At 41.7% G+C, this 25,379-nt stretch overlaps 1 protein-coding gene and 1 long non-coding RNA gene across 3 annotated transcripts; one reads left to right on the plus strand and one right to left on the minus strand.

Annotated features, from left to right (window-relative positions):
* Window positions 1-42: 42 nt before the first annotated feature.
* LOC118428777 (rho GDP-dissociation inhibitor 1-like) lies at window positions 43-20,320 on the plus strand. 2 transcript variants are annotated; one of them, XM_035838975.1, is made up of 6 exons: window positions 43-199; window positions 14,159-14,348; window positions 15,317-15,397; window positions 15,708-15,784; window positions 16,416-16,479; window positions 17,728-20,320. In XM_035838975.1, the coding sequence occupies exons 2-6, from the start codon at window positions 14,174-14,176 to the stop codon at window positions 17,922-17,924; spliced, it is 594 nt and encodes a 197-aa protein (XP_035694868.1). In that variant the 5' UTR covers window positions 43-199; window positions 14,159-14,173; the 3' UTR covers window positions 17,925-20,320. The 2 variants fall into 2 exon arrangements, with proteins under 2 accessions (XP_035694868.1, XP_035694869.1); XM_035838976.1 differs by having other exon boundaries at window positions 102-199; window positions 14,162-14,348.
* A 456-nt stretch (window positions 20,321-20,776) lies between these two features.
* Window positions 20,777-22,134, minus strand: LOC118428778. The gene is made up of 2 exons (XR_004832688.1): window positions 22,063-22,134; window positions 20,777-21,544 (listed from the first exon to the last, which is right to left on the minus strand). It is a non-coding gene; the product is annotated as an uncharacterized LOC118428778 (long non-coding RNA).
* Between the last annotated feature and the right edge of the window lie 3,245 nt (window positions 22,135-25,379).

Genomic DNA, 25,379 nt, shown 5'->3' on the forward strand with positions numbered 1-25,379 from the left:
TAACTCTAATCATGAAGCACTGTCCAAACGCTCCCATACCTGGGACTACTTTTTCTCCGCGCATTCCTCCTTGTTGTGCTTGGGCGGAAACGCGGATGGCGATCAGACATACAACCGCACATCCGGCCGCCATTTACCTGACATCAGGAGATCGAGGGGTGGAGTTCCCTGTTGTTTCTATCACAAGCTCTACATTCCAGTAAGTTTGTCACCTTTTATCTCATCCACGCATACATTGAAATACTTCTTACGTAGTTTGAAAGCCTACAAGTGTAGAAGATCGCGTAGGTGTTCGTGATTTTTTCGGGGCGAAGTTTTGTGTGGCCGTGCGACGGTAGCCCACTTCCTTCCTTGGGGAGGGCAGCTGCAGGCATGCATGACACTATAGAATGGGAGGGCCAAGTCTGGAAAATTCCAATTTTCTGATCAACAGTTAGGTTAGTTGTAAAAACCCTTGCAATATCTGTCGTGAAACGTTTCATTTCGCCTTCGATGTATGCCGCCTAAGATTTAAGCTACTGCAAAATTATCTCGTAAATTTATGAAAATTTGCAGGTGTAACGTAATCTAGCACTCGAAACGTCTAGAAAAATGAAGGCAGTGCAACCAAAATCCTTCAGTTGAAGTGAATAGAAAGTTAAGGGACATATTAAAGGACGATGTTTTTATGTTGGCATCAGGACTTTTAAGCATAACACTGCCTTATTTGCATTGCAGTTGTTCCCATTTTCAAGGGTGATGGGCAAACACCACTTGTAAATTTGATTGCCTTGCATGATGTCACACAAGCGCTGTAGAAGGAGGAAGTTGCGATGATAAATTATACAAATCGTGAGCTGTTGATAATTTGATGTGTGCATTATTTAATGCTATCCTTTTCATCTTTTATTCTAAATGGGATCTCTGAAATGTCTTAAAAGACGTTCAACTGGCTTTTCTAGTTACATGTACTGGCTTATTTGTTCCACCAGGTCTGAAGAAAACGTGTACTGGTATTTCCAATTTTTCAAACCATGTACAGATAACGTTAACACTAACTGTTAATAATATTACAGCCTTGTCACAAACTTTTAGATTAGGGGGCTAATATTAGAAAGTAGCAGGCAATGCGCGTAGCGGCTTGCGGCGAGCCACGAAGTGGCGAGCGGGGGGTAGGTACGGGAGGGGGGGTCCCTCCGTCCCGTAGGGGGGGTCTGGGGGGGCCTCCCCCTGGGAAAATTTTTAAATTTAGACCCCTAAATATGGTTTGGGGGTGTATTTTGGGTAACTTTTATTGTTATCTTTATCTTTAAACTTCCAATTGACAAAAAAATCCTGAATTTCAAAAAAATTCGGCATAGGTTCCCCGCTATGACCCCTAACCGGGGGCCAACTATCAGAAAACTGCCAGAGGTTTTTATCAAAACAAATTGCTGGGGGATTTTGTAACGGGGAGCACTGGACTTAAACTTTTATTTTTTTAAATTCTACCCCAAAGTAGCCGGCTGGAAAAATGTAAGTAGGTGGCTAAAATTGCCGCCTGCCGCCTTGTTTTGACAAGGCTGAATATTATCTTACAGTCATTTGAAGAACAGTTTGTATTTGGTTGCTGTTTGTGCATTTGGAATAGAAGATGTTGCCAAATGTGAAAGTTATGAATCATGAAACAGTGAAAGTTTTGTGACCTGTTCATGCATCTCATTACAGGGAAGATCATTTAGTAATTGTCAGGGGCATCAATCACAAAGTGATTAGATTTAGTCAGGAGGTTATTATAGGGGGTAGGATTTAAGATTAACATTATATATGTAGATTTGGTGTAGTTGCAAGTTTTCATATTCTGAAAATAGATGAATTCTTTTTCTTTTGGTAACAGAGGACTATGCATTTCATTTAAAAGTTGTGCATGTAATGATCTGAATAAACCCAACTTGCCCATAAGATTGTTGACTGATCCCTAGGGGCTGAGGCTCAAGGTTCAGGTAGAATGGTCCTAATGGAGCGCACCATGGCATGAGAGAATAGTCACTAAAGCAAACAGCACCCAGTGTCAGGTCAGACCAAACTGTTGGATTTCAAGTGGGGGTGGTATGCACTACAGCGGCGATCCCGTTATAGTTAACACCCGTCAGCGTCAGTGACGCGTCAGAAATCGTCAGTGACGCGTCAGAAATCGTCAGTGACTGGTCAGAAACCGTCAGACATCGTCAGACGCCCGTCAGAATTCGTCAGAGTCAAACGCTGACCAGTCAGCGTCAGCGTTAATGATATGTATGAGATGGGGTCAGGTTTCATGTTTATTTTGTACCCCGACAAGACAATAGCAATTTTGTCACCTCCAAGCGTGCGAGTTTTCGTTGCGATGTTGCGGCAGGTCGTTGACCCCCGAAATACGCAGCTTACGTGGATATGCCACGCTTCTGGGAGGGGAAAGTTGTTAACTTAATAATTGCTCTTCTGAACAGCTAAAATACACACACAAACCTAAAAGGGGTTGGCAATGATTAGAGTATGAGTCATTCTTGTTGAAGATTAATTGCTAAAAAAAAATTCAGTGTTGTCTTCTCGAGCCGACTGTGGCCATATTGTTTAAATTTATCACGTTGTTATTTGGGCTCTAACCGCTCGACCGATCTGAGACTGGGAGGGACTTATATACGGACTTTCAGTGCTTTAGCGACTCATTTGTTAGATCGTTATTTTCTACGGGTTTCATTTGATAAATGTAAAAAAAATGGCATCGTGGTCAATAATGACACCGGGGAAATCGTCTGACACGGCCGGGTACAATCGACATTTTTGATCATGCGAAATTTCCAGGTACGGGTGAAGAAAAGCCGGCCTGAGAAACCAATTGTTATATTCTTTAGCAGATAAATGACAGATTTTATCGAGATCGATTCTTGTCTTGCACTTGTCGGCAAATACCGATATTTTTTGTATTGCTTCAAAAACTCACACATCGACGGGAAACACGTGAAGTTTCCAATTTCCCGAGCCGAAACAGTCCGTGCGATTAGAAAAACAGCTCACAAAACTGCGATCTACGTAGTAGCTAAGTGAATACTCGTATATGATTGTAACGCAGTTTGAAAAGCTAGCAATGATATCCGATGTTACAAAACTGTGTCAGCGTTTTTATGTATCCACGGAACAAAGAAAAATACGGCAAAATGTAAAGCACAGCGCATGCTAAAGAAGATATTGGACCCGAACGTACCTTACGTGTAAACAAACATGAATGCTAGCGGTACAACTTCTCTGCGGGTTCAAACTGCGATTGATTAAGCCGAAGATTTAACTAAAATTTGTGCACTGTAACAAAAATAGCGACAACTGTTTGGGATCTGGATGAAACTGAACTATAGATTATACGATTTGATACATCGGCTTCTGATCGCGCGCGAAACAGCAGCTCCGAGGACGGCCACTACAAATGTACACTCTCCCACGATGCGCGATCTTGATTGACAGATCGCGGTTGTTTGAAGATCGTGCCGCCCGCGCCGGACTGTCTGAAACTTTGCAGGACGCAAATTCAATCATTTTTGACAGCCAACCAGCAAAGAGGAAAACTGACAGCAAAAATAACTTGATACTTGTCTATAAATGAGGTTCTGTCGCCGGCGTTCGAAGAACCCCGAAACATGGCTCGCAAAAAATAAACGAAAGACTTGCAGTTCGAAATCTAATACCGGTAAGACCAAGGAGGTTACTTGGTAAGACGGAAAATTTGTGGCAACCAGGAACCGGGATAAATCTAAAAGAGGGAAGGGCCCATGCAGAAAAAAATGTTTTGTCCATCAGACGTGCCCGTCGAAACATTGAATGAGCCAGCTGTCTCTTTCTGTCAAATTTATGCATGATCAACATATCCGATGCTTTATTTAGTACATTACTTGTGCTCGCAATTATGAGGGTAACGAATTTCTGTTTAGGCTCTGGAAACTACAAGGGCGTGTTTCCCGTCGGCGTGCGAGTTTTCGCAGGTAATTAAAGGGGATTGTTGTAAACAAAACAAAACATTATCGTGTTTGGCGATAAGTGGAAGACAAGAATTGATCCGGTAAAATCTCTTGTTATTAATTAATGTTTTGAGTAGAGTTACTACTATATGGTTCCTCAAGGCGGTTTTATTAAATCCTTAGAATTTTTGAGTCCATGGCAAACGTGTACAATCATCATCATCTGTGTACAATACAATTTACCGCCATGGTAAAGATCACCGTAATTACGATAAGTTGATTATTAATTAGACATCATTAGCTACTTTTGTAGGCTAGGAATTTAGGTTTTCGTCCGCCGGCTTTTTCCTGGAAACACTGCTGCTCGTACCGTCAAGGGCGCAACTCAGCATGAAGACCTACCTGTTCCTGAGGGAGCTCTTGGGTCGGAACATCGCCATCGGACGTTCCTGCTCATCGGACAGTCGACCAGGGCATATTCCAACCATACGCCATGGCATATAATCAACCTTATGTGTTTTTGAATCTATTTATTAAGTGTGTTTTGTCTGATATCAGTTCAAAAGTTCTGTTGAATTCACTAACACTAGTTCTAGTTCTACTTTGTTTAACGGTAGCTAGGCTAGAAAAGTAGGATTCAGGTCACCATCCGCCGGCTTCCTTGGCACTTGTCGAGGTTGCAACTCAGCCAAGACCTACCTGTTCCTGGCGGAGCTCTCGGGACAGAACATCGCTGACGGGCAGTCGACCGACGAAACCATACTCCAGGGCATATATTCAACCTTATGTGTTTTTTAATCTAATTGTTGTGTTTTGTCTGCTGTTAGTTCAAAAGTTCTGTTGGATTAACTAACATTGGTTCTATTTCTAATATGGATAAAGGGATTCGGGTTTCCATCCGTTTAATAGCTTCCTTGGCACAATGATGATCGTTGAGAAATCTTACGTGCGTGCAACTTATGTACGCTTCATCATAACATATAACGTTTAAAACCTGGAAGGTAAGTTTATACCAGGTTTTCCATCATCATTCTGCTGCTATCCGATCGAAAATCATCTATTCCGAGTGTTGGAAATACGGTAAGTACATTGCTAAATGCGCTAGTGTATGAAGAAACCCAATGCCTTAAGTCATCTCGAGTCGCTGTGGTACCACATACAAAATGCTTCAGTATAAACCACAACTGAATCTGTCTAACAAAGAGAGAGACGCTTTGTGTGGAACATAACGATGTGAGTTTACGATAAATGTCGTTCAAAAATATTCAAAATATATTCATCGACACTAAATATCGCTATCAAGTAGAATAAACCAAGAAAAAAAATCAAACACGGCGGAAAAACATGCACCGTGCTGATTGTTCTTACAATAAATGAATGAAGACCTTTATTGCACATTTTTGCCACACCGGGCCGGCGGGCCCGGGCGGTACAGTACCGGCGGGCCCGTTCTTTGAGAATGCCGCCAAACCAAGGTCCTTGGTGAAACTCAAAGAAGCCGCGCCCCGGCCGCATGTGTCAATCAATTGAGCGGCGCGGTGGGAGGGTCCGGGTCAGACCCATTTTTGCTACAATTCTACCGGTATCTGAACATCTAATAAACATATTCACATGCACAAAACATCTATTGATTTTGATTACAACAATGCAGGCCTCATATTTTCACCCCAAACCCCAAAGATTGACAACATTTCCCACTTTCTAAACGCCACACAAAACTCTATCCTAAGCCGTGACGTCGTGATTACGACGTGTACACGCCGCCTGCGTGTGTCATACCGAGGAGAAAATTGTCTCACTATAGAATCTTTGGTTATAATTAATAGGAAGCGAGGACGAAGTAGCTCTAATTAGTCTAAAATAGCTCCACCATTCCAGGTGTGTATTTGTCGAACGTTAATGGTGCAAAGATATTCCTATCAAAATTCGTAGGTTTTCCGCGTGCGTGCGAGTTCCCGATCGCTGATCACAAATTCGGCGGCAAAATCTTCGATAAAAAACACACCAAAACCTCTTCAAAGCGGATTATTTGACAGAGAACTCCTTTTTTTCAGTGCTGTGCCGTTAAATTCTTTATATACACTGATATAAACATAGCCAAACACGTAGTTCCTGCAAGCTCGGCCTCGCGAGGAGCCGCCAATCCCTTCGTTTCCCGCCAACAGTTGTGCAAATCTTGCCTACAGTAGCCAATCAGAGACACGTATGTGCTACGTCACGTAATATTTACATACTGTTACGCAATGCTGTGCCCGTCGTCCGTAATGTAGCAGCTAAACATGGCAAAGTTTTCAGTGGAAGTTTACGCCGTATTTAACTTAAAAATACCGGGACTCGAACTTATATGATATTTTTACGTCTTGCACAATAATTATATAAATGTAGCCCAGCCAAAAATGTATTTTTGTAGTCGATCATGACCGGCAGCTCGCTTGTTTGATCATCAAATTGATGGTTGTCTGCCGCTAGTTTCTGGCCGATGGGCGTGCTTTGTGTTGCCGAAAATAATATAACGTTACATTGCCGCGTTCTTCGGGTTGACTTTTTGGATTGACCTTTATTTTATTAAAAGAAATAGGTATCCTGAGAATGTTTCCCCACCTCAGAACTTTTTTACTACACAGTGTCGTGAACATGATGTTGACAATTTTGCTCCGATTTTTTGCAAACGTAGCGCTACACTACCTCCCGGCCGGCGCTCGCTGAGCAGAGTTTTATCGAGGAACGCTACTTTCGTGATAAAATCTATTGCAACAACAATAATCAACAGGCAAATAAAGAGCTGATGAGCAAAATAAGTAATTGATAAAGTAAGAACAAACAACTCCACTCTTTAATAGCAAGCAGTACCAGAAGAAAATGTCTGTATAATTCGATCTACTGAAATGCAGGCAAGATCGCCGTCTCTTTCCGCTGTTCCGTTTTTGTATCGGCAAGTTACTGCGCAGCATGACGCAAATTAGTTCTCCTCCCACTAATCTGTGATGTTACCGCGGCCTGCATATGAATGGTTCGTCATTTGATAACGCTGACCAGTCAGAAATGCGGCAGTCTCCGTCAGTGACGCGTCAGAAAAATGCTGTGACGGAATAATGTCCGTCAGAAATCGTCAGTGACGCGTCAGAAATCGTCAGCGTCAGTGACGGGTGTTAACTATGGCGCGAACGCCGCTGTAGTATGATGGTGTTTGGTGGGGCAGATCTGGAAATCCTGTGTCCTTCACAGCGTGCAAAATACCACTTGCACATTTGCACATTGCATCCACTTTTTGCTTGGTGCAACTTACTTCTAAACTCAGGTTGCACAGTGTGCAACATAGATTTTTGAGCCTCAGAACTTGATTTTGTTGTCAATTTACTTGGAAGAAAAAATGGATCAAGGCAGCTTCATTTTATATCAGCCAAACATTTCAGTAATTGCCAATTCCTCAGCAGATGGACATTATCGGAAGAACAGAACAGAAGCAATCATACACGTGCACATGCACACACACGTGCAACTTGAAATTCAGATGTTTTTGCCCCAGGTTGCACACTGTCCAACCTGGCTCAGAAAAGTATTTTGTACACTGCTTCATTTCATGTGTATATGATACAGATCATGCTAGTAATTTTTTGTTATTTGATGCTGCATGCAAGTCAACATTTCTCAAACCATTTGTACAATGTACATAAGTATTATTATATCTCCTTATGTTATGACTTCTGTATGTCACTGCAACTTTCCTTTCGAAAAGAACTTAGGTTGTTAGACAGCTCTGCAGCTATGATACATGTACACTAGTAGTACATGTTGGCACTCGTCCTGTAAATATACTAGTAGTGTCATACTGTTTGATGTTAGAACTGCGAAGTTCTGAGCTGAGGTCACCCTTCGGAAATGGGTCATATCCCAGTGTTTGTTTAAACCTGTGGGGTGCTGCCTACTGTGGAATGTTCTGGGCCTGGTCCACTGTAGAGTAGTCCTTTCTAATCTGTGCTGCTACCAGGACAACAGGCATGCTAAGCTAACAAAAGGCTCTGTAGTGTACTATCACCGTGCTGTCACCATAGGATGAAGACTTGTATTATGTTGTATACCATTACAAGTACTACACATGTATCATTGATAGGTAACTGTGACCCAGCACCTGTGTTTGATGTGGGTAGTACTAGTGGTATATACTTGCAGTCTTTTGATTGATATTCAGAAAATCCAAAGAGTTTCTGAGAGGTCTTTGGTTGGTCAGTCGTCACCAGGTATTGAGTCCGCTAGTTCTTTAGTTCTACAGTACATAAGGCTATTATATACTGAGTCTGCCTCTGATTAATGAGTGTATTTCTGTTCAAATGTAAACGTTAAGTGCCTAACAATATGTTTCTTTGACAGCAGGTCTTGAGTACAGTAGTACCACAGGCATTTACTGATTTAGCTTCCTGGAGACCCTTGCCAAGGGTTACCAATTTGGGTAGTATTGTTAGGGGGAGATTGAAAAGTTGTGTTGTGCTGGCAAAGCCATAAAACTCTAATGATAACCATGGTCAAACACTGTGTCAGCCATTAACGTACTTCAACTGTTTAAAGAGTTACTAGGTATAATCAGACGGTATTTATTGTCTGTGAAGTCATTAGCAACAGTTAGAATTCAAGTTGAGAATTAGGCACTAAAGCAAATTTTAGCATGTTTCGTTTATTTGCATGGTAGAAGAAAAGAAATAGAAAGGTAAGAACATGTAAGATTTGTGTTCAAGATTGTGTATTCTTGTCCAGATTTCCTGTTCCTTTGAAGTGTAGAGGAACATTTGTTTGTCTGACATGGGTGTACTGTGGTTTCCACACTATCTCCTGATCAGATCCATGATCACAGGAAAGAGGAGGCCACAGAAAATTGATCTTCTACCCTGCTTGACTTCACAAGGTCACAGTTCATGGTAGGGAGAACTTAGTATTTGATCATGTGTCACTCACACTCCCCCTCAACGTATAGATTCAACTTTTAACCAGTCCAATGAAGTACATTTGATATGTTCTATCAAAAAGTCCTGCTATGCTGTGTGTTTTGTAGTGCCAAACATGATTCTCATCCAAAGATTCAAAATGAAAGGGACAGTTGCTTCCTGTGTGTCACATGAGAAGAGAAACAGCTTTTATTTACAGGTATATAAGCTGAATTTCAGTCCTCTAAACTGAAAGAGAGTCTGCCATTCCTGAGAGCCAAAATATAATTTTGTAAATAGGTCATTAATTTTGAGAAAGCTGTGATTGCTGTTTGATGTCTAAAGGTTGTAAGTTAATGTAACCCAATTGCGCATGCAGTAATAGGACTGGTGATGTCTGTGTGATATGCCCAAGGGATGCACCAAAAAGGTTGGATTTTCCCTGGTTGCAGTTGGAGCCCTAATAAAAGCTATGATGTCACTAATGCATTAGTCATAGCTGGCGATCACAGAGCTATTTTTGCATCTACTGTAGACCTTTTCTTTCACTTGACTCAAGGTAAAAGTATGTACATTGTATATAGTCAGCCTTAATTTTACTGTTGAATGGTTGGACACTGTCCTTTGAGAAAACAGGCCTGTGCAATATAACATTTGGTCTCATAGATTGCATACATATTAAATTCAGACAGATTTAGATGTACAGTAGTAAACAGTAGTGGGTGAGAAATTAATTTTTTTGTCTCCGTAGTTGAAAAGAAATTCTGCTGAAAGTCCTTTTTCAAAGGCATTGGCCTTTGAGCTTTTCCATTGAAGTTCCTGTTATATTTCTTGTTAGAGGTGATGTGATTTGATTACAGTCAAAATGCTGAAGGCAACACATGAAAATGAAATGGCAAGATGATTGGATTTGCACCGGCTTCAGCACGTACATGTAGTTCCACGTATCACATACAAAATAGTCTGTTGGCTGTGCATGTATTAATCATTGGTATGACGATGCTGAAAAAAATATCACCCCTTTGTTTACACCAGTATCGGGCTGTATCAAGATATAACCAGCAGACCAGCAAGTTGACATTTCCTGTTTACTGAGGATGTTTTAACATTAGTAGTGTTTGCAAGGTAAGAAAAATTATGTCAGCTTCAGACATTGTTGTGAAGGTCTTTATGTATCATATTATTTGTTTTTCTCCATGGATATAACATGCTCAGCTTGCTTTGGGCATCACAAAATAGACCTGATGCAGCTGAGTGAGTGATTCTTTTCAGTCATTTGCTTTGTAAACATGAAATTTTGCATTTCTAGTGAAACTGTAATCTGGTTCAGAGAATTCCACTTAGCCTGGATATGTAGGTCCATGTTTGCTTTGATAAGCTTTCCTTTGAAAAGCTGCTGTCTGTTCCTTTTCTTGTAAATAGATGTGATCTAGTCTGTGTAACACAAACTCCGCTGTCCAGGGCTCTAACTGGCGGATGTTTGGCGGGCTGCTATAAGCGAGATTAAGGCCCACTTTACATTACGCTTTTCGCGTTAGCGGTAAATTTCCCGTTATCGGGACGCCGCTATCGGCACCTCTTTAGACACACCGCCCGGAAATCTGACAGGACACCCGCGGCGCGCGGTGGAATGTAAAATCTTGGTGTCTACCCGTAAAGATCGCAGTTTTTTTAGGCTGCGCGTTGTTATATTGAACAACTGTTAATTTTTTGTTTGCGTACCGCTACCAAGTGATTGAAAATTCAAATACGTGACTTGCATGAGAAATACAAGTCCCTGACTACGTTGTTGTTTCGCTGACACTTCCGGTAACTTCGACCACAAAATTTTCGATAAAAAAGCACTTAAAAACCCTTTCAAAGCGAACTGTTTGAACTTTGATAGAAGATCCCTTTCTTTCAGTGATAACCTGCTAAACTATGGCTACGTACTGAAATAACCGTGAATATACGCATAATTCCTGCAGGTATAATAACTACCTTGTACGTAAAAACTCAAGCTGCCAGCAGTTCATGTAGCGGGAATTTCCCCACCAATGTCATAGCAACGGCCACCACTGTCATAGCAACGGCCAATCGGAGACGCGTAATGGGATTACTTTATACAAAATTTGCAGAGATAGTGGCTTCTGGTTTCGGTACAACGTAACGATGTATTGCAGGAGAAAATATTCGGAATCGAACTTGTATATTTTTTTACAGGTCTTCCACGAAAATTGTGCAAAAGTAGGTCGTCCAAAAATGTGAGAATGAGACTATTTTTCGCTGACATCCCGCCTCCTTTGAAGGTTGACTGCAGACCCGATTGACGTAAGAGCCTGCGTAGGTGGCCATTATGGAAAAGGCAGGCCGTGAAAACTATTTTTTCTGCGTAGTTCGAGTTGATTTTTGGGTTGACATTCATTCTACTAGTATATAAAAAGCAACTATCGGGAGACTGTTTTCTTATCACTGTATTCTTACCCATCGTTATGAACATGATCGTTGCTCGCAATTTTCCTCCAATGTTTTGCAAATCTGTACCCAACATTTCCGCGCCATATGCTAATAAGCGTGCGCTTTATGCTAAACGTCTAAGGGACTGTACGATATTTATCGGGGGGAGGGCTGGTGCGTTAGGGGGGGAGGGCCATGTTAATTTTTTTTGAGGTGGGGGGAGGGCCATGTTAATTTTTTTTGAGATAGGGGGATGGCCATGTTAATTTTTTGGAAAGAATTGTTTATACTATTTTTTGTTTTGATATCTTGACATGGCCCTAAAACTGATAAAATAAGCCTTCTGAATAGCCTAAAATGCAAGAGCTTCCGGGAGCTTCGCCCCCCTAGGTCCCCCAAAGTGGCGCTGCCCTGGATCAGCGTTCCCGCCAGGCATACGTCATTCCGTCTCCGGACTTATTTTTATCTGGAAAGACGCACTCGGCTCGGCTGAGTTTCCCCAAATATTTAAGTTACAAAAGCGGTGCGCGGTAAATATGTGAAGAATCCAAAACTATACACTTTATTTTTTATTTACAACATTTCTTTTGTTTCAAAAGGACAAAATTTGCGGCAGAAAAGGGGCCGCAATATTGTTGTCAAGCGTCGATCGAGTCGGCTGTGCACTCGCATTGTCGTCTGTGGCACATGGCGCGGCACGCCCCCCTCCCCAGACGGACCGTCGATCGCAGCGCCCAGCACGTTGGGACGTCTTTTCTGGCTACTCCTTAAAGGCTACACCGGCACTGATCACTGCCAAAGACGCAGCAGATCACCGTCCTTCGTATAATGTATAACGTTCTTGGTCTCTATGTAAAAAGAAATTCAGCGGTGAGCCAAAGATTTCACGCCGAAAATGGGGTTACCTGAGGTCGCACGAAACAAACGCACGCTCGTGGAAAATGACGGCGCGGTCTTGTAAAACCCGACCGATTCGATAAATGATAAATTTTAGTAAAATCATCGGGCAAAATAGAAAAAAAAACACAAGGTGTGATGGCGCCGTTATTTTATCCTCTGGAAAAACTACTAGCATTTTATGCAGGAGGGCGCAACATCGATCGCACGAGGTAGGCATTCTTTATTCAATGTCGGAAAAAAATTGGCAGGATTTTTCCATGGGCTGACGAACTCACTGGCTAGAGCCCGGTTTGGAAGCATCAAAAACCCAAAATTTTCATATAGACATGACTGGACAAATAATACCCGGGCCAGATCACGGACTGCTGATTCCCCGAGCTTATAGTTATAACATATTTTTGGGGGAGGGCGGACGTCGATTACTGAAAAACGGGAGTAAAAAAGGCAACCGGCATCCAATCTCAAGGGCATAATTTTCCTCTCAAATTGCAGGAAATTCTGTTTTAGAGGGTTTGAAAATCCAAAATTTCCCCTGCCCCGACGCTGTGCAAAAATCCTGACGAGAACACTGGCGCCCTTGTGCCCTGACGTCTATATTAAGATTATTTTATCGGTTGTTTTTCTACCTGTTTAATTATACCTGTCGGGGGGAGGGTCATGTTGATTTTTTTTAGGTGGAGGGGGAGGGTCACGTTAAATTTTTTTGAGATCGGGGGGAGGGCCATCAAAAAATTTTTTGATCCGACTTCCAATGCACCAGCCCTCCCCCCCGATAAATATCGTACGGTCCCTTACAAACTGATAGCTTCTGTGCAAATTACAATGAAGGTCTTGTTACCACAATTATACTTCTTTTTTCCATTGGACCCATGATTCAGACAGACATTTCTGTCCTTTCTAATAAAGGTCATCCTCTAAAAGATGTCTCATCCACATGTGTGGTGTATTAAGATGTAAGTGGGTCATTGCCACTTGAAGATCTGAGGGATCTGATTTCAAGATGGCTGATCATCAGAAGCAGGGTCACTTGGGTGGTGGAAACCATGTCTAACCAGCTTCCTCCATGTCCCACACCCTGCTGGAGGGCATCGTTTTTCAAACATCACATAAACATGGCCATAGCAAATAGTGGCAGCACTCCAACAAACAGGGTTAGAAAATCACAGGACTTAGGGAGCTGTTTGTGACAGTTAACGGCAATGTGTTTGAAATCCAAACCTGTACTTAAGAATGTTGTTCATCCAGTTTGCTATGGTCAAAATGTGTGCTGAGAAAGTGTTACATTAATTCATGCATGAAGAGAAGTGAAGGGAGTGCCAATATGCATTACCACAGTATGCCTGAATAAACTGGTTAGCCCAACTTGCTTTGATCAACTGGCCCTTTTTAGATCAAGTAACCAATTAAACATGATTGGTACCAGTTGCTCATAGTGGAACTTATAAGTTATGGCACTTATTGTCCTTTCGATAACTTGAAGTGAATTACTCCATTGAATCTGTTGTTACAAAGAATGAATGTCGTATGCCAGGCTTTTAGCTAGGATTTTATTATAGGGGGTCCAAATGTCTTGGTGAATCACAGTATTGAGTGATATAGGCACGACTATTGTAGGGGGTCCGGGGGCTTCCACCTTCCATGGTGCAGAGTTTTCGAGAATTTTAAGTTTAAGTGGTACATTCTAAGGTATCTTGAGAGGAGGAAGTACTGTCAAAGAGGTCACAGTACAAAATTGTGACCACAAATGACCTAGTGGCATCCCTGGTCAATCAGAATTCATACTTGTCAGAGGATCTTCTCCACAGTGTAAGAGTGGCAAGTGTGTCCAATTTGTTGTTGTTTTAATTTAAGAAAAGCCCTAATGACTCTTGGACGCATGCCTGGCTAAAAGCCTGTCCTATGCTCAGTGTATAACCATTTTGGAATGTTTTGGCGCTAACACTGCCCTCTTTCTGATTGCAGTAGTACAGCACCAAGATGGCAGATGAGGAGCCCCAGGCCATTGCTGAGGGAGAGGAGCCCGAGGAGACTCCCGGCTACAAGACTCCTGCCATGAAGAGTCTGGACGAGATCAAAACCCTGGACGCAGAGGACGAGAGTCTGAACAAGTACAAGAACCAGCTGGGTCTCCAGGATGTGTACGCGCCAGAAGGTGAGCCGCACTTCTCAGCACTGGAGTACTTAGACCGATATCTCTAGAACCTCTGGATGGATTGTGATTTCCTTTGCTATGGGGATAGAGTGTGTGACCTATTGTGCTATTAAGTAGATTAGAAGTTTGCTGTTGTTTTGTGGTTCGTTTTCTAAAAAATATTTACACCCCTTTTCCTGATATGGAGTGATCTGGCCTCATTCCCTCTGTCTCAACCTCCCTGGGGACAGCTAGCAGCTGTAACATGTGTTTTGAGTTTTCAGTAGCATGGGAGTGTGTGGAAGGGTCGTTTCCAGTGCTATATCTCCAGAACAGAACGTGTGATTTACCTCCATGAAAAATGGAGGTATAGTTTTTGGTGTGTCTGTTTGTGTTTCCACATATTTGTGGTCAGCATAACTTTAGAACCTGTTGATGGATTGTAATGATATTTGGTATTTGGGTAGGTGTTTGGAAGACGAAGGTCAAAGTCAATTTTGGATCCCCTGGTGTGTGACCTTGGTACTGCAACAGAACTTGGATTTTTGTATCTTTTGACATGGATATGCTATGGTCTTGATTTTTGGTGGCACATAGCTTGTGGTGTAAGGAAGAAGTGTTGTATGTTTGGGCCCTCTAGCAGCTTGCTCTAGAACTGCTGGGGCATTCTGGTCAAAATCTTCCAAGGAGCAAAAAAGAGCAACTGTGACCATCGCTGTCACCTCTGTATGGTGTGAACCATTATATACACATTGAGATACAATGTATGTGCCAGGTGCAGGTGTAACAATAGGAAATAAAAATGGAATGGTGAGGACACCAGAAAGGTGTAGTTTTGGATCTCACTGTTTACCATAGGTAGATATATTTCAATACTGCAATGACTAGGAATTCAAATACTGGTAGCTCACAATCACACTGAAGAAAGCCTGTATCACACATCACAGTGACAATATTTCTGATGTCAAGTGGCATTATTGTCTCCTCAGATGATCCTGCCAGAGTTCGAGTATTGAAGATGGCTCTAGTTGTGGCTGACCGGCCAGATGTGGAGTTGGACCTAACTGGAGGTTAGAAACTCAACTTTGCACATAGCTTGAAAGTAATAACTCTCATTATATTTGCATATGGTTATGGTCCTAATCGAGTAATACTCAAAACCTATTCACACTCAAAAACGAAGCGAGTTAAACAAAAAATCCACTTAAAATTTATCTATTGGATTAAAAAATGTGTTCACATTTATTGTAGATAATCAAATTAAACTCAAACTTGACAAAGCTTCTGTTTAGACACACTTGCATATTATTAGTGCATAAGTCAACAGTTAAAATGTAACAAGCATATTCTAAAATGCAGCATGACATGTACTTTGTACAGCGGACCTGAGCACCTTGAAGGACAAGCCCTTTGTAATCAAGGAGGGGGTGGAGTATAGGATGAAAATCATCTTCAGGGTGAGTAGATTTCTACACATCTACATCATCTATACATGTAATGCATCAACATATGTATCAGAAAAAAAACATGTGCACAATATGACATAGATGTAGTTTTTGAGTAAAATCATCCCCAATTTTTGTGCTTCAAATTGTCTATTGTTTTGTTACAGTATATCATTCCATATCATCATTTTCTGCAGAGTTATGACTCAGTAACACTTTTATAAAGTACAAATATCTTGTCGCTCCATCATCTTTTTGACTGACCATGATAGAATGATGGGATGTGTCATAACTGTAAACAGTGCTCAAAATGCCTTTTTCAGCTGGGTTGCCCAGGCTGCAACCTGAGTCAAAAGCCAGGTTGCACTGTCGACAATTCAGGTTGCTCTACTTCCAAGTTATGACTTTCTTCAAATCAGCTACCTATCCATTATCTTTTCTTCCAGTTACATGTAACTATTTATGTTTTATCTTAGCAAGAAATACAAAAGCTTGTACACGTAGGTGGTGGGGAAAAAATGGTCTTCCAACTGCAAAATTTCAGGTTGCACACATTTGCAAGTGTGCAAGTGGGTATTTCGAGCACTATGAAAGGTCTTGTTGACGATTTAAGTTGTAACGTTTACCCAATTTTCCCCTTCAGTGCCAACATGAAATTGTGACGGGACTTAAGTATCTGCAAAATACCACCAGGAAAGGAATCCCAGGTGGGTACATTATGAAGTACTTGTATGCATGTGCTCCTGTTGCATTCATTCACTTCAAATGGTAATGCTTTCATTGATGCATTCAGATTGGGTTATTAATGTACTAAGGGGTTGAACAATTGGCATGCTGCCATTATCGTGTGTTGGCATCCGTCTGTCTCGGAAGACAATGGTAGGCAGACGGGTTTGAGGCGACCCGTCTGCCTGGCCTGCACTTTAGGAGGTGAAGGAGGGGTGTGCACTTCCTTTTCCACCCTCTCGTCCATTATACAGTGTAATAAACTGCAAAGCATTACCTAGCAAGAAGATTTTAATTAAGTTCTGTATATTGTTTATTGTTTATTTGTTTTGCACTTTAAATAATCAGTAAATACATGACAATGAATTATAAAAAGAACATGTGCAAGGGAGGCCAAAAGATTCTACTTATGTGAAGGTCTCCCTTTACTAACTTATTAAAATTGATGTAAATTAAACAAAAGAAATAAGTATGGATAAAACGTATTACACTAAATAGTTAACCATAGAATAGGTAATAGTGAATAGATATAAGGCCACAGCAAGTAAATTTTATGGATGACATCAGCGCACGCGTTAATTTTCGCCTGATTTCAGGAAAAAAACAAGACTTTTTTTCTTTTGCAGGGATGGTCAATATGACGATAAAGTACCAAAATGAGCAAATATATTGTGTTATAGCCTAATACATTTGTACTTGTACTTGTAGAAGTGACACTTGCGAGGTACCTAGGACTGTAGTTGTAGAAATAAAACTTATTGAATAGTAGTAAAAGGGACACCAATATGGAAGCCATGAGTGTGGTTACCAACTTTGTTGGTGATGCCAGTCTACCACACTAGTGTCACTTTTACCACACCAGTACATGTCTTAAATACAGGAATGAATGCCCTGTTGGCTCCGATACCATGTTTTGTCTCTTGAATTCTTTTTACAACAGTCATTGCAACTTTATGGTGCCTATTTTTGAAAAGGTAGCCATCTTGTTTTTTTTTCACCCGTCTTGTTTTTTTTTGCCCTATCGCACTATTTTTGCAGTCTGCAGTAGATGTCATCCATAAAATTTACTTGCTGTGGCCTAATTTATAAATTGTTATTATTCCAAATGAATAGATGAATAAATAGATAGATAGATATTGTTACTAGTATATTGTATTGAAATTTTACATAGCACTTTTTTGGGAGCTGGTATTTTACGTCCTGTAACACTGTCCCATCTTTGTTGACAGTTGATAAGACCAAGGTCATGGTCGGTAGCTACCCTCCCCGGAAAGATGAGCACTCGTACATGACCCCGGTAGAGGAGGCGCCCTCCGGGATGGTTGCTCGCGGCCACTACAAGGTCCATAGTGTCTTCACCGACGACGACAAAAACAAGTACCTGGAGTGGAACTGGGCGTTTGACATCAAGAAAGACTGGGAGTAACACATGTGAACCCTGTCTCCATAACTTACCATTAGACACATGTATGTAGAGTAGTGAGAAGTCTAGTCATACTCACTTTTTTTTCTTTTTCAATATTGATGTTGACCTCTGAGTTCACCTCCCAATCCCCCTTGTGTGGCAGTGACCAGCCTATATTGGTTTTGATGTTTAAAAATAAAACTTTCCTACATGTAATCATTCAAGTTGGAGTTCTCTTTCATCAGCTAACTCCTCTGTGGAAGGATTGCTAGGTGAGCTCAGAGGCGGGCATACCTGTATAAGCTGTAGGGAGAGTAAGGAGGAATAAGTGCATTAAAACAACTGACAATGATTGGAGAAGCAAATTAATAACTGTATCAAAGTAGTCACTGAGGCTTTGTGCTTTGCTAATGTGAAATTAGGACTGAGGAATGATATTTCTCCCACCAATGTAGGGAAGCAAATTAATAAGTGGTTATGTTGGTGCAGTCTGCAAGCTAAAGCTTGAAGCAAGCCAATGTGATGAGGCTCCCAGCTTTGTGATCATGCTGCAGTGCGAATAGAAACTGCTTGGTGGCGTTGTTGACAAACCTAATTTTACTGGCACCAAAGCTCTACATGTCTGCCTTGTGAAGAAACCAAAATATTGTCGGAAGTTGCTTTAGAAGTTCTGTTGAAATTGTGATACTATTTGTAATAAATATACATGCCCACTGCACTATTTTGTATCTGAATCAGGCATCAGAATTTTGTAATGAAAGATGTAGCATTCGTCCATAATCTCTGCAAAAGTAAGTTTGTATGGTTTTGAGAGGATGTCTTTAGAAAGCAATGATATTGTTATTGTAACAAAGATTGTATACATAGCCTGTAGCAGGAAGCTTTCCTTATCAATTATGAAGCAGTACGGTACAGTGCAAGTTGATGATAGTTTCAGACGGTTGCTTTGCTACTTTGTATGTGTGAACGTGTCTACATTTAATGTAGTTTTCTTGTAATCCAGCTTAGCAACACCAGATGGCTTTCTATTTGAAAAATTGACATGGGGCTGTCATAAAATGTATTTCCTCTCCTGGGTTGCCTGCTCCTTTCCATGTTAAGTACTGCATGGAAATTGAAAATGTACTCTCAATGCCCTGTAGTCACCTAAGGCTGAAGAAATATTCCACACTGTTATAACTACTGAGATGCAGTCACATGTATCATCTACTGAGAATTGGATAGGACTCTTGTCAACTGAAATTTTCTCCATTTTTCCTGTGCTTTCATAAAAGATTATTTCCGCATTCCATGTTAGTAATATCTCTACCTGGTTAAGCTCTCCAGTTGATTGCATGGCTCCTGTATTTGAGTTGACTGCTCCAAATTCTACATGCAAACTAGTTCCCCATTGAATTAAAGGCAAGTGTCAACAAGAATTAATTGAACACTTGTGGTAAGGTCCAGAGAGAGATAAAACGTGTGAGAGAAATGGAGATGTACATGTAATTCATTGGTTATGCAAGTTGTATTTGTTGACCGTGAGCTGTCGACTTTCCATTAATCCTATACCAAATAGGTGCCCAGATGCCACAGCTTAATTGTAAGTGAAGTGGAATAACAGGAAGCATACATTATAAGACAAGTTTTTTCTCCAATGTTATTCAAGGATCTGTTACATAGGCAGTGAATTACATTTATGATCTTCCTTGGTGGGTTATTGAAAAACAATATCTTAAATCTCCCCAACCATAATCCGTGTGATCAAGGATTTTAACCTCCTTGGTGTGATGAAACATTCCTTGATTTTCATAATTTTACTTACCATTTGCCCCTCTTTCACCTAATGAACTATGTCATTAGGCTCATTTTTGTACCTAGTGATAGTTACATATTCTTTTACGATACCTGTAAACCATATCCCCATCTTGCTTTGAAAGATTCCATATAGCACTGCTGATAGAAGTACTAGGAATACTCTCCATGCAGTTTTGTTGGACAAACCTACACGTATCACCTTTGTCAACACCGCCTCGCTCTACACTATAGTATTCCTCTGATGAGTTAAAAAAAGTGCCATTCTTCGCTGGACAAACATGGGTGCTGCATGTGAGGATGCGCTCCTTGTGTCAGCACCAAACTGCCAAGCCTGCTATGTTCTTGTGGTTGTGAAATGTGTGCTTTTCCTTTCTTTAAAGAGTTGTACATTCCAGTCAAGTGTTGTGTCATCCATGCATAGAAAGTGAATCCTGCCTTTGATATGGGCAGGCTGATTGATAGTCTGGGGTGGGTGCAGTAAAGATTGCCCATGCCATGCAATGCTAACAACTGGGATGTGTATTGTATGTCACAGTGGGTAGATCTGTCTATTTTGCACTGCTATATATTACTATTAGACACCGGTGGAATAAAAAAAAATGGATAGGCTGCAAATGTTCTATGTGTACTTGGTGTATCATTTTTTTTCTCCTTCTCTTATTGCAATTTTGTTTTTACGCCAATAAAATGAAAGGCAGGCACTGTTTGAGTATACATGTATCTGAATGTTACTGTTACTATATCCGACAATGCTTGCTGCAATTTGTGCCCAGGCTAGGCCATATCAAAGGGGTTGACCGTAGGGGCAGGATGATCAAAACTAATCCAACTACTAGTATATCATATTCGAGTTTATGCTCGTTTCCACTTCCAAGGATGTCAATTTTCGTCATCCCATTCGCTACTGTTCAGGATAGTTATGCCTGATGAACGTAGATACATAATTGGACTGATGGCTTTTAGGTAAGTTGTGACCTTGTATTATTGATCAGTCTCATTCTATTCTATTCACCTATTCTGGTACGAGAATTGCACATACACAGGATTTCCCAACCTATACATATATACAACAGCAGCAAAGATTTTGTAACCAATTTAATTTACTTGGAAATTAATAATAATGAACGCAAACTCCATGGTTATACACATTCAGTACACGTACCATATGCCGTGGACTAACTAGCTATTGCTATTATTAGTTGGTGAGTACTTCTTTACATTCTAATTACTTTCCGTCTCAGTTAATCATAATTGATTTTCTGTGCATTTCCCTCGTTTTATTTTCAGTGTTAGGTGCACTGTGTCTATATAATTTTTTGTTTCTATATAATATTATATGTATAGCGTTATATATGTTACATCAAGGAGCTTTTATCCCTTGGTTACATGCACTGTCATATACATGTGTGTGTCTGTGTGCGTGTGTGTGTGTGTGTGTATATATATAACATAAACATGTACATGTATGTGAATGTTACGATAATATAGGCATATTGTACGTCATGTGGCAGCCCCCGACTTCATCCCTCTTTTATCTGCGCCTTTGGTGGCACTCCTTGGTGACCGGAGAATTGTGTCCCTGAGAGATTGATTTTTTTTTGGTTGGGGCTAAAAAATGTTGTCGTCTAAAAGTACAAAATGTATGAAAAACATGTCGCTTTCACTTCACGGGTTTTGACTTGGTTGCTTCGTCGTAAGAAGGAGGCGGCTCTTCGCCGGTCCAGGCGGCGGGGGTGTACGGTGGGAGCACGGGGTTAGTTGGGGCGGTGGGTGACATCGGCGACGGCCGGTCACCCACGGGAGGGTACGGCACCTGTTCTGTAGGGTGGTTCTCCAGGGAAAATCTGCAACATAAACAAAGAGGCATGCTGTTAGACTTTTCGGTTTTACGCAGAATAATTGACTCGCGGCATCGGCTTTATCACGATTAGAACCCCAACCAATCAAAAGAACGTAGATAAACCTTCAACTTTGTTTTGTCTGTTTAGCCGCAAGTGGGATCAGTCTTCATTGTACATGTTGCATCTACTTTCAAGACAATCTCTGAACTTAAATCTATATCCTACTTCCGTGGTATGTGAATTTTATTTTTTTTTCGATGCCCTATATTATTGGAGCTTTTATTATCAGATAGTAAACTGGCATTTGCATTTTCGACTCTCTGACTACTATGTTGACGAACATATGCTTATCACCTTACAAAAATAGTGAAATTGCTAATCTCCAAGCAGATCCTACGGTGCCATAAGATAGTATCAAAGCTGGCCAGGTATAGCCGGCTAAGGGAGTCAAACGGGCACCGGAAGTTTGATACTGTACATTACGCACCGTGGATCTGGTTGGAGATTATGAAATACGTCACCTTGAGTATGAAGAGTAGGGCCAGGCTTGGGCGTGGGCAGGCGCCATGATGGGCCCCTGTGACGTACTAGTACATTTGTAGTAGCAGCTGGAGTAGGGCGCGCTGTAACCACCTGTCCCGGCACTGTCCTGGTGGTAGTCACCGCCCGTCCCAGGTACTGTGTAGTCCCGCCTGAAATTTGTGTGCCGCTCTGCCACTGAACACACCTCACCAGACATATCACGAAACACACGGCCAGCATGAGCGGGCCGATAAACATCGCCGGGGTGATAAACTCCGTGGTGAAGCCTATTATCGTCACGATGAAGCCTCCTACACATAGAGCAGTGGCGAACAGTGTCTTTACCAGACTCGGGTCCAGTCTCTGAGCGATGGACAGTCCGCTGGTGGCACTCGCATCATTCCCAGTTGTCGGGTACATGTTTGTTGTCCAAGATTGCTGAGTCGTCTCTGTTATAATAGCTGTGTCATTCGACTACCACTGAAGACTGAGTCACTAGGCATGTTGGCATTTTACCCACTAATTATGAAATTGTGGCTATCAAAAATCTTTCGAGGTAATGAAACGTAGACCGAGTCTCTAAAACGTTGCAAGTGCACTACATGTACACCTATGTCGAACAAGTTGTGGTCGTCCCTGAACATTTGTTCAAACCTGGTGGCACGGCATGTTGGGATATATAGAACCTGTGTACGCAGTCCGGTAAGGTGACCCGTGAAACTGCCGCAGGGCAGACTGACAGTCAGTACAACCTACTCTTCCAGTTTTCCCCCAAGCTTCTAAAAATATCGGTTTCATCACTGGGACACGTTTTAGGAACAAAAAAATATATTGAAAAAAATGTTCATGCAGAGCGAGAGCTTTAGAAATATGTGATTTAATTGGTACTACTAGTATTTGTACTACTAGCATTGCTCATCAACATAAACTCTCAACATAAATTCTGCAGTTTAGCTTTAGAAGGAAATCTCATAGTCAATATGTCTCTTATCCAAACTCTATGCTATGTTATGCTATCTATTTTGTCTGTCTAGCTTTGAAGCGTTGTCGTTGAGTCAGACTAACGGAGCTTTCCCTATACTCCCAAACCTGTCCACTGTAATGAGACATTACGAAACGACCGTTGGATTGCTGAAGTTTGGTCTGTCTGTGAACTTGACTTTAAACAAACATTGTACAATGAGTACCAACCAGTAAGGTGATTTGTATAGTACATGTATGTAATTTATTATACCGCGTGACGCGTGTGCCACGAGGGCCCTACACGCATGGCCGTAAACGTCTGATAATATCGTCATAAAAAAAAAAAATCCAGCAGTTGCAAAAACAACTTGAATCACTCTAGACCCTCCTTGGCAGGTATGGAGGCAAATTCTTTCTCATCCGTCGCCATACTGACTACTAATATTTTGTAGAGTCACATATCACTAGCAACCGTAACGTCGTAAAAGCTAAGCGCACAACCCGCCGTACCTGCAAATTCATGAGTGCTGTCTACCTTCAAAAACGTGGGCAAGCTTTTGGGATTCGTCAGTGGTAAGTACGGCCTCCGTGCGAAATTGTACGGAATCCAGCGGATTTGGGAGCACGCAGACACGCTGTAGCACTTACATGCATGCAGAACTTTCTCTGCTTTCGGGCTGCGAATTCACCCCCGTATGAGCCAGCACGGGCGACGCGCGTGTCCTGTACAGTACAGACAATGCGGGTGAGTAAGGAAACAGTACGTAAGCACCACGTGTAAGTACGGTCTGCATACGGTAACGTGGCAATCGCACAGAGATCGTACGTTGTAAGCACGTACAACTCACTTACCACTTGCAATTTGACAATGAACGATGCATGCAACCGCTCATGGCAAGCAGACCACACATTTGTGCGAGTGACATGAGTTGACGTACTTCCTCCTTACTCTTGCCAGTCCTTCCCCACGTTTTCAGAAAAACAAAAGCGGGGTGGACGTGACCTAAAATGTACGGACAAAAACCACGTACGGCGGGTTGTGTCCTTAGCTAAACTCATCGCTATCTCTACGGTTCTGTGAGCGTTGTCCGCCCACTCAGTTCATAAGTCTACGCCGGGGAATTTTTACGGGGTTGGTTTCAATTACTTGACTTTAGGCGCGGTAGTAATTAGAAAGGCCGACTGGAAATATAGGCTGTCAGAACTAGGTCTATGCTTTATCATAGACTGTGGCCAGTAAGACATCGTGACACCCGTGAAGAACGGTATTAAAACCAGGCGAGACATTTGCGATGTTATGTATAAGGTAATGTTGTATATCGGGCAAAGGTTACAAACCTGCTGTGAGTTGTGAAGTAGAAGCTACATGCCAAAGTTAACTTAAATGTTCATGTGTGGATAAAGCCGTGATGACCATTGGAGGGGCCTTTTGTTTGTCTATCATATAGTAACCCGCACAAGAAATTGAAAAAGCGTAAATTCATCCCCAATCACACCCCCATTTTAGAGCCCCCGTTTCGAAAAGCCGCTCGCTCGCTCATTTCTTGACTTTGGAAACGAAATGGGTCCCAGTTATTGATACCAGTTCTGTCATGCTATTGTTCTTTACATTGAGACTTTTTTTCTGATCAGCGAAATCAGGAATGGGCCCATTTATTGGTGGAATTTTTAATTCTAAGACATGCTGTACTAGACGGGCGGGTACGAGCGGCTTTGCGGGATCGACGTCATTATCGGAGTTTTATCCCTGGAAAGGTCCACTCGACAACGATATCAATAGAAAATAAATTCTACTGCAGATTCCATCGTACATAGCCACTCGACTTGGTAGCTCTTCTCATGTACACTATATTCCACATACTTCAGGCACTGTAGTCTTGTATTACACTGCCAACGAAAATGTATCGCTATTCGGAAATATTTGCGCACATGTATATGTCCGTCGGTTATTCCGTAAGCTGTTATAATAGCGTATAGAAACGATTTTTATGTATCATACGCCAGACGTAAAAAAAAACAAGAGCAGACAATCTACCCCCGTCACAACTGGAAGCAACCATGTGACATCCCCAAGGCAATGCCCGTGATGGTATACAGTTAACCCACAGCAGCTTACTTACCTGGAGACGGCGGGACAGAAGCCTTGCTGGTTAAGCCCCCTTTACAAATCAAGAATTTAGCTCGGCCGAGTTGTCAGCGAGCTCTAAATTACGAGGAGGCATGAATCTGATGCCGACGAAGGAACTCTGCTATTTGTTCGTAGGCATCAGGGCCATACCTCCTCGTAATTTACAACTCGCTGACAACTCGGCCGAGCTAGATTCTTGATTGTAAAGGGGGCTTAAAGGTGGTA

The sequence above is a fragment of the Branchiostoma floridae genome, chromosome 13 (assembly GCF_000003815.2).
Source record: "Branchiostoma floridae strain S238N-H82 chromosome 13, Bfl_VNyyK, whole genome shotgun sequence".
NCBI classification, from domain to species: domain Eukaryota; kingdom Metazoa; phylum Chordata; class Leptocardii; order Amphioxiformes; family Branchiostomatidae; genus Branchiostoma; species Branchiostoma floridae.

Bases quoted from the DNA above. Each gene is read 5' to 3' on its own strand.
- LOC118428777 (XM_035838975.1), top strand. From the start codon at position 14,174: ATGGCAGATGAGGAGCCCCAGGCCATTGCTGAGGGAGAGGAGCCCGAG. The intron at 14,349-15,316 runs GTGAGCCGCACT...TTGTCTCCTCAG, and splicing joins GGATGTGTACGCGCCAGAAG to ATGATCCTGCCAGAGTTCGA. The intron at 15,785-16,415 runs GTGAGTAGATTT...TTTCCCCTTCAG, and splicing joins GGATGAAAATCATCTTCAGG to TGCCAACATGAAATTGTGAC.